This window comes from Branchiostoma floridae, chromosome 5 (genome assembly GCF_000003815.2).
Source record: "Branchiostoma floridae strain S238N-H82 chromosome 5, Bfl_VNyyK, whole genome shotgun sequence".
NCBI lineage: Eukaryota > Metazoa > Chordata > Leptocardii > Amphioxiformes > Branchiostomatidae > Branchiostoma > Branchiostoma floridae.
This window is the reverse complement of record NC_049983.1, coordinates 19231113-19240868: the sequence shown is the minus strand read 5'-3', so window position 1 is coordinate 19240868 and position 9756 is coordinate 19231113. Positions and strand designations below refer to the sequence as shown.

The 9756-nt window shown below is 39.3% G+C and overlaps 1 protein-coding gene across 1 annotated transcript; it reads right to left on the bottom strand.

Moving 5' to 3' along the window:
* Positions 1 to 2119: 2119 nt before the first annotated feature.
* Positions 2120 to 7620, bottom strand: LOC118416128 (phosphatidate cytidylyltransferase, mitochondrial-like). The gene is made up of 8 exons (XM_035821203.1): positions 7048 to 7620; positions 6185 to 6367; positions 5888 to 5980; positions 4856 to 5006; positions 4036 to 4181; positions 3470 to 3635; positions 2974 to 3036; positions 2120 to 2589 (listed from the first exon to the last, which is right to left on the bottom strand). The coding sequence occupies exons 1-8, from the start codon at positions 7156 to 7158 to the stop codon at positions 2510 to 2512; spliced, it is 993 nt and encodes a 330-aa protein (XP_035677096.1). The 5' UTR covers positions 7159 to 7620; the 3' UTR covers positions 2120 to 2509.
* Between the last annotated feature and the right edge of the window lie 2136 nt (positions 7621 to 9756).

Sequence of the window (9756 nt, the reverse complement as noted above, 5' to 3'; positions counted from 1 at the left end):
TAACACACATAGTATGGTATACCAACAGTTAGGTGTAGGGACCAGTACACCATACGGGTGTAAAACATTTTTTTTCTTTTTGGACCAATCCGAAAAAAACAGACCTGAAAAAAACAACAGAGGAACAGGTTTCGCCAATTACAAAATGGACACACTATATGTCGGCAGCCATTTGGGGTCTAACCGGGGGGCCAAGAAGACAACAAGAGCGAAGTCAAGTAGAGTTTATAGTCAATTGCACCAAGTCAGAAGTTCTACAGTCAAAAGTACAGAGACAGTTTTTTTTCTTCTTTTTAGCCTTTATTACATGGAGATGGGATTTTAAAATGCAGTGGGAATCTAATAATCCACCAAACAGATTCCTTTGTAGCAAAATTGACCAATTACCATTGTTTTGAGTATTGCCAGTTCTCAAGTTTCCACAATCAGGTCCAGGTTCATGTCCGGACCTGGAAATGTTCCTCTGGACCTTAATTTTCTGTACTGGAATCTCCCCCAACCAACAATAGATTTTTTTTTCTTTCTGTCCTTTCACATCTTATTCTTTGACTTTAGATTCATTTTGGTATTCCATGGCGTTATCTGATACTTTTTTTCAATCTACGGAATATTCGTGCTCATTTTACAGCTGCTTTGCACAATTTATTGTGTGGTCGAAAACTTTTTTTTTTTTTTTTGGAAATGGCCGAAAATTGGTGCGAGCGCGGATGTCATCCATATAATATCAATGTGGCCTTACGCAGAATCCAGAACAGGCTTGAGAATATTCCCTAATCAAGTTGGCTCTTATCTAGAGAGTTGTCTGTAGTGCCACGTCTCGTAATTAGTCATCCGCAAAGAAACATGATGGAACAGGCTGAGGTATTTGTTACTGAAAAAATCTGACTGGGAACATTCCGGAAAATGAAACTTGACAACTCTGGAGAACACCAAAAACAGAATTTCTTGACTTTGCCAGGTTTTTACTTCCTAGGTATGTTTCCTGTCAAAGGGCATGGAAAGTATAGACTTTTTATGAATTGTAGTGCCTTACGTGAGACTTTATATACTGTTTGGGAGACATGTTCAACAGATCTTTCTTAGTAAGCAGAATTCAAAACAGGCTTGAAGACCATACAAGACACCGGACATGCAGATCCAATGCAGAATTGTACTAGTACCTCACACATCAGCTTACCTTTACAAGTGTTCAACTGACAAGCTATGTAGCCGGTGTTTACACAATCTCTCGCTGGCTGGGGTTAATGACCCCCTTGGGCCGGGATGACCGCTAGGAGCGTGATTTTAGTTAGGCTAACATGCTATGTGTTTGACTGCTTTTGGGTGGATTAAAAAAGCGTAGAAGAGTACGAATGAGTCAGAATAAATGGGAAAATGTCCTACTGTAGCCAAACTGTACAATCATAGGCTCGTTATCTCATCAAAACTATAGCTTCATAAGACTGGTGACTTCTTATTCCCACAGTAATTCAATGATAAAGACTTAAGCACACGTCATATGAGCTGAAGAACTAAAGCCAATGATTTGCCCCTTAGTTCTTTCGCTGAAGAAAAAGAGCACCTCGCTTCAGTTAGGGGCATCCCTTGGGTAGGACGTTGAAAGGAGGACCTGGTTTGAGGACAACCACGCCTCAACCATGTTTAAAGAGCCCACCACACTAGGAAGAGGGTTGAAGTTGCAGAGGTTTGACTTTTACGAACACTCTAACTAGAGACTCTGGTATAGATTTTGAGAATTTAGAGCAAGCTATGTCAGATAGGGCCCTATGGGATGAAATATGTACTTGCCTGGTTCCGACCTCTGGTCGATGATGTATGTATGTATGTAGGAAGAGGGTAGGGGTCTTTCTCGACATGGGTGGATCAAATAAATCTGTCCAGATATGCAGCTTTTACTTCAGTGCAAACCTGGTGTGTAATGTCATAAGACGCTAGCCTGAGTACCATCCTCTGTAGTGACTGCTGGCTCAATACTTTCGCTTTCTAACCGTGGGGAAAGTATTGAGTCAGTGGTCACTACTTGGCGCTTTTATATTGATACTGGGTATGTATGCAAAACAAAATCATTCCAGCTCCCAGTTTGCCTCTTCATAGAAGTGACCATAGCAGCAACCTGGTGTTAAAACAGACTGGGTTCCAGACTCCAAGACTTTATTTGTTTCAGATGATAACAAGTAACATAGTTGCAGAGACAATATATCATGTCCAATGTTAGCTTACATAAACTTGGAACAAACAAGACCATTTCAGAACCTTGATGGATAGTAAAATGCAAGCCCTTTACACAAGGCCACCTTTGTAGATGGATAATTGTGAATTAAATGGGCTATGTGTAAATAATTTCAAGCAAGCTAACTGTACTTGCACTGAAGAAACAAACTTTTAAAAGATAACTAGAACATAGATGTGAGGCATTCAGCTATCACTGTTTGCACCCACAATTCAAAACATAGAAACAACGTCTGAGTGTCAGACTGAACAGATCCCTGACTGTCCCCATCTCTGCTGCCTACACCGACACGGGCTGCCTCCTGCTGGACAACATCTTTCTCAGTTTTGCTGCACTGTACCTCACACTCTTCACCATGCCTGTTCAGGAGAAGAGAAGAAAGAAGACAATTGTACGTGAAGATGGTCCAGAATTACTCTCTGAAATACAGAGATGAAAAAGTTGAAGGAGTCAACAAAATAGGTGGGACTCACTGAGCCTGCCTCAAAGATAAATTTCCTTGACAAAAGTTTTGATCTCCGAGACCTCCTTCTATTGTGAGTGTGTTTGCTTCAATATCATGTGAAAAATGCACCTTTGTTCAATGAGCAAATGAACGTAGGCAGACGGTAGACGGTTCTTTACTTTTGGTATCTTCAAGCACGTGTTTGGTGATGATAGTAACATCAAGAAAACTGGGGGGGGGGTATGTTATTAGTAAAGCTACCAATATTCAGCACTGAAAAAAAGGTAGCTGGTCTCACCTGCTGTTAAAATACTCTTCAAACTTTGAGTAATGCTGGATTTTTTCACAATACTTTGTACTCCTGAAAAGAAAAAAAAGTTCATTACCATTGATAACGAACTAGAAATTATGAAGTGACAGTGGTCATTTGGTGTAATGTAATTAGCTGTCTGCACAGCAAAAAGATTGAGGTAGACGTTACTATGAAGGATGGTACCCAGGCTACCAAATCTCAGACAGAAAGGTCATCTCAGACAGAAAGAGACAAGGGCTTTCATCAACATCTAGTCAACAGTCTCAACACTGCCCAAGAAGACCACTTGTGACAAATACAATCTGGTCTATGCAGCATGGTCACTGTAGAAAGGATTCTTAATGCTTGCGTCAATGATGGAAAAATTATCTAAGGAATAACCATAAAGTGGTGACATTGGCCAGGTGGTCCTTTTATAGAAGTGGCCACTTCTAGAGGTTTTACCATGACATTTCCATGAGAAGTATCTGTTGTCTGTCACCTCTTTCTACCACCTCTCTGTAGTCTGCACTGTGAGCCAGGCTCTTCATCACCTCCTCGGTATCCTGGTATCTCTTATCTCGGTTCTTCTCCAGCCAGATGTGATCCTGTAACGTCTTTGGCAGCATGTTCAGGTGTGAGTACACCGCATGGGGACTGGTGTCTTGCTGTAACGGTAAATTTAAAGAAACATTTAGGAAGGTTAAACATCCAAGTCTTTACAGCAGAATACTAGTAACAACACTTGGAGAGTACTTTCAGATGTTTCGGGAGACATCCATCACTATTCTTCAGCATCACTAGAATGAACTGGCAGAATGAGTAGTTCCTAGTGTTAGTACTAAATAGAGTTGAAGAAACTTTTGCTGAAAAAGTCACACAGCTGCATTTTAACAATATTTAATCTTATCATACGATCTGTATCTCTGTTTTATTTTTTTCTGACCCTTACCTCTTCCCCGCGATCTGTATCTCTGTTATATTTTTTTCTGACCCTTACCTCTTCCCTTATGCCCTCAAATATAGCAGGCTGATTTAATGAACAAAAGTGTTCAAACAAACAAATACCTCAATAAAAGCCTGTTTCTTGTGCCAGTGAATGTGGTTGACATGGTCCAAGATGGGATGATACAGCTCCTGAAACCTGGCGACGTTTGGCTTCACAATGTTCTGTACCTTCTGCTTATCTTCTCCAACTGTCATACGGAAGTCTCCTGTCATTGTAACAACACAAGAGCTTGCTGATGCATACATAGAATCTGCTTTATCGCTAAAATATACTGTAAATGCATTTAAGTTTGCAGAGATTTAATTTCGCCATAGCAGGAAAAAAGGACTTTTCGCGGTAGCACCATGCACTGTAGTCTCTTACTGCCATGGAAAAATGTTCCAGTTGGTTTTAAATTTGCGGTACAGCAGCCACCGTGACAGCCGTGAACATTAAACCACTGCATAAGTTTCTGCATTTACAGTACATCAAATAATAATATCATCTGTGAAAGTGTTGAAAGAAAAACAACTGATGAACAATGAAAAAACACAATACATGATTGTATAATCAAGTAATCTTTGTGTAAACTTTGCTTTTGTACAGAGACCTAGCTACATTATATAGAATGAGGGATAGAAACATTTAAAATCTGTTGCATTTGCTGAAAGTTCAAACATTTGCGAATTCAAATGAACACATGTAGTAAAAATGATATGATACTGTAGAAATGTTATTAAGATGTGTTTGCTTGTCAACCCTAATCTTCTATCTTATGAATATTAGAGGTTTCTTTGGAGTTCTAAGCTCTTCCAGTACAGTTACAACAAAGAACCTAGGCTACAGAATTTTCACTATGATGACGACTGTGGCCCCAATAGGAAGAAGAAGAAAAACAACCTGTGTATGAAAGGCTTGTTATGGCGATGTACAGTTGCTCCTCTGTGAATGCCTCGGGTAACATGAGCAGTGCTGCAGCCATGGCACTCAATGTGTTCTGTCGAAGAGCTTCTAGTAACTCTGGGTTGTCTCTTCTTTTCAATATCAGGACCTAAAGGAAAAGGAACAGAGCAGACTTAAGTGCTGTTGTTAATGAAAAGAAAGAGGTACATCACTACTGGTACTTTGTTTTCTTGTTGTAATCACTGTAGGCTATTTGTAGCATATCAGAATCAATACAGGTCTTCTATAGCTCCACATAGATGTTCTTCTTCGTATAACGTCCAACTTCAAGTGGTTGAAGGCTCTGGACGTGGTTACGGGTCGTTTGGCTTTGGGTGGTCGCTTTTCAATACTTTACAGTTTGCTTTGTGTTTGTGTGGGTGTATGGGTGTGTAGCCTAGCTCCTCAAGGGCAGGGGCGCTAATCCCTGTCCGCCTCCCTGCAGCTGGGAGGCGGTGAGTACCCGTCACACTAATGGTAGCTTACATGTTGGAAATGGCGTACTTGAAAGCCTGTAGTGTTGGTGCTTTGACAATTGATTCTGGTAGATTGTTCCAATCCCTAACAGTTCTTGGAAAGAAGGAGTTTAGGTGGTAGTCTGTTCGTGACAATGTAGTGTGGTACGATAACGTATTTTCCGTGCGTGAAGGTGTGGATAAGCCTTTGCTTGTAAATGGCATTTGTGCTGATACTAAATTGTTGTTGCTGGCCCTGTAATAGAATTGATAGCTTGGTGACATTTAACTTCATGTCATGCTGAACACTCAAATGTCTTGTTGTTAAACCTGATGTAAGGTTATGAACAGGAGTACTGAAAGTTTATGTAACTTTGCAGACACTTGCAGTGCTGTTTTAAGTTTGCAGTAGAAGCATTTATGTATTACAGTTACTGTAGTAATGCATTTAGAAATGCACATTTGTGGTGTCTGGTTTTCATAGTGAAAAGGTCACCGTGAAAATAAAACCACTGCTATCATTTACAGTACTTACAGGTTTCTGTAGGCGTCCACTGACGTACAGAGTCTTCCACAGATAAAGATCATCTATCAGGTCACTTGTACTGATAACTCCATACTTGATTATCTGAAAAAAATGAGTAGATCAAACAAATCAAATAAACTGCACAAATCCTGTCAAACATTATATGACCTGGTAAGTACCTGGCTCAACAAAAGATTACTACATGTACCATCATCAGCATCCAAATAAGTATGAAAAGCTAACAAGGCTGGACTCCATGCTACATTCATGGCTTTGTAACACTAACAGGGACGCTTTTGTACTTACTCTATCCTCACAGGGAACTAGTGTGTTGAAATAAACCCTGGCACCCCAGTTCTCCTGTACCCTGGCGATCCCTTCAGGCCCCAAACTGCTGAGGAATGAGTAGTGTTTCCTGTTTCTTCTCATGTTCTCCTTGTGCCATGCTTCAGCATTGTCCACAGCAAAGATGAAGTCCACCATATTTTGCTATATGGGGGAGGAACCAAGGAATGAGGTAAGAATTGGCATGTTCATAATAAGCATATGCAGTAAAATAAAAAAGGAGAAGTTTGTTTAGAATTGTGAAAACATGATATCTTGTTGTATATTTGTCCATCCTTTCATGAAGCGTGTGAATTTACCTTGTGTGTTTATCTGATAGATAACAAGATACATCCCCCAGCTTGTTTCATAATTCCACGGAGGCTTGATATTAAACAAGACACTCAGACTACGATACGTTTACCTAAAAAAAAATCTCCATTGCATCAGTTGCTTTAGTGCATTCAGTTGCGGCTAAAGTTACGAGTTAGGCCACAGCGAGTAAATCTTATGGATGACATCAGCGCGCGCATTAATTTTGTGGTGATGTGTAAACAAGGATTGCTGAAATCAAAGGAAAGCATGCTACACTATTGTGTACCAGAATTTTTTATCATGTGATGCCCACAATCATATGGTTGTTTATCTTGACATGTTGGGAGTTCGCTGCTTGTTGGCTGCAGACTTTCTCACAGTTCCTACACGTAGATGATCATCCATAATCTTATATCATGTGATGCTCATGTGATATTTTTGAACATACGAAATGTAGTGCTTTGCTGCCCATGTCAATCTTGAGGTTGAAATGAAATTTAAACATTTGATGATTACAATTAGTGACTTACCGACATTGCTTTATGTCCTCTCTGATGGAAAACGCCAGATCCATAGGCGAAAGCGAACGCCAGGCCTTCTTGTGGGAAGTTGGATACAATCTTCGACAGTTTGAGGGTCATCTCAGTTTGGTGGTTTAGACGGCCGACGGCTTTGAAATAATTTTTTTTGCATTTGACAACCTAGCCTATTAGAACGACTGTTGTGCTCTCTCCACAGTACAAGGATGTGCAGAGAATTAGATGCGTTATAATGAATGAGGTAGAGCTGCAAGGCCTGCATGCAACATATAATCATACAAACAGTAACTTCCCCATGTTTTGGTAACAAGAATCACATGAAGGGTCACGCAGGGTGGGAGGGGGGCGTGCCTTTTACTAAGTGTTGACAATCGACGACGGCTACTATACTAGTATTATAAACAACATACACATACGAAATGATTGTTACAAAACGCAAAAGATGTCTGTTGTGATGAAGGTGCGAAACAGTGGGCGTTAAACTTGAAGATCTACGTATATGCCAAGATTTTCACCGTAACGCGCGCGGCGTCTGCTAGCTGCTCGTCTGATTGGAGGTCAAAGTGCATAGCACAGCAGCCACACGAATGCACTACAGATGTCATTAGACATGTAAAAGAGCAAATAGTTAGCAAAACTATATATCATAGGTTATAGATTATTGTAAGTATTTGAAAAATGACATTCAGAATATTTTTTTATTTGTTTAGCTTTTGCAAAATTATTAATGTTACATAGCGTTTAGATGCTGCGCAAGAAAGGATGAGGAACTTATGAGAAGACAAAGAAGAGTTATGAATGATCATGAACGAAGGAGAGGGTTTTAGGTGTGTGTTCATTGTGTCTTCATGTGTTGGAACGTTAGATAGGAAAAATGGTTTCCCCTTAATCATAAATTGTTGTCATTATTTTTGCTGTAACAGTTCTTGCCTTGTGTAACGTATTTTTAAAACTAAAGCATGTCCACTCAGCTCAGCTGCTTACTGAGATTATATCCTTGATCAACCTTGGTTACTACAGCTGTTCATGTATTTTAGACAGTTAGTTTGTGTGTGTGTGTGTGTGTGTGTGTGTGTGTGTGTGTGTGTGTGTGTGTGTGTGTGTGTGTGTGTGTGTGTGTGTGTGTGTGTGTGTGTGTGTGTATGTCTGTTGATTACCAAGTAACTCAAGAACAGCCTGATGGATTGGCTTTATATTGTTTTGGGTTCATACTTTCAAGCGCCACCAAACTGACCATGCTATTATGGTTCCCGGACCTTTTGGTGCACTGGCCTGGTGTCAAGTGGTTAGCAGCTTTGGGTTTGTGAGTACTAGTTTGCGAGCTGGTTACAAATAAGCTCACTAGCTGGTAGCCCTAGATCTGCGTGGGTTTGAATCCCAGGAGCCAGGAGACTGTTTGTATTCGTATCTAGTTGTTACACTTGAAAGTTGAAATGGGTCCCCTGGAAGCTGTCCACAGTACTGCAGCATTTTAAACTGAAGTCTAAAACTTTAAGTATCTAGCCTCATTGATCACCAGTCTTTTGCCATGTGTCCGCTAACCCATGGGTGTAACAGTTAGCTGGCAAACATGCGCAAAATGTCAACAGAAAATGGTGTGAGTTCATTCCAAGTTGACTCTGCAGCGAAAAACGGGACTATTATAAAATACACATGTATATCAGTTTGAGTCACCGCTGGAGATATAATCATATGATTTGATCTTGATTTACGCGATTATAAATCTCTCCAAATGTAAATATTCAGGTATGGCGGTTACTTTCTTCTACAATTAATGGTATGATATAATGTTGGATGAATGCCTTTTATAGCCCACGCAAGGAGGTTATAACAGACGCTGTTTACAGTTTGCCTGATTTGATACAAACACAAAGTTACTAAGGCCACACCGATTTAATTTCTTGGTTCACGGATTCGCTCGCTCCTATTTTTTGGAAAAAAAAATAAAAATAAAAATTACTACTCAGCAAATTTTCACCATTAATGAAACCATTCACCAACTTTCTGGTGTAGCAAATTGGCCTTTATATAATAAGCTCCTTAAAGTGTGGGTACAGGTGCTGTTACTGTACAAAAATAGTGTTTTTGTACTTTTTTCAAGCTGAAAACTTTTTTTCTTTATGTTTTGGATTAGCCATTACCTTTACCCCAACCATTTTACAATTTTTATTTTTATTTTTATTTCGCCCTATCGCTCCATATTTTTTATGAAAAAATCCGTGAGCCAAGAAATTAAATTGGTATGGCCTAATACTGTAATGAAATTGCCTCCTTTGCTTTGGTTATAACCTCCTTGGCCCAAACAAAGCACAATTTCATTACTCCTTGTGTTTGTATTAAATCAGGCAGGCATTGTAAACAGGGTCTGTTGTAAAGTCCGCCCAACAATAAATCATCTTTATCAGCTGGTGGTTCATTTATTGTTTAAGTCATAAATCAATGCATGTTTGCTTAACCAGAGTTTATCATGATCAAGGAAGTTATACCTCATTGACTTTCTACAGATTCATCTAGATCTTGACTTGCTAATTGGCCAATCAGTAGCATTTTACAGATATATTGATATATATTTTATTTCTATTTTCATTATCTAAATATATTGATATATATTTTATTATATATATATATATATATATATATATATATATATATATATATATATATATATATTGATATGTAAGAAATTAGTAAAGCAGACAA

What these genes read in the sequence shown, in the direction of transcription:
- LOC118416128 (XM_035821203.1), bottom strand. Translation starts at nt 7,158, where the DNA reads ATGACCCTCAAACTGTCGAAGATTGTATCCAACTTCCCACAAGAAGGC. An exon ending in CAGAGAGGTGGTAGAAAGAG is followed by an intron (nt 3,037 to 3,469) that starts GTGACAGACAAC and finishes TTTTCTTTTCAG; the next exon opens with GAGTACAAAGTATTGTGAAA. An exon ending in GAAGAGTATTTTAACAGCAG is followed by an intron (nt 2,590 to 2,973) that starts GTGAGACCAGCT and finishes TCTCCTGAACAG; the next exon opens with GCATGGTGAAGAGTGTGAGG.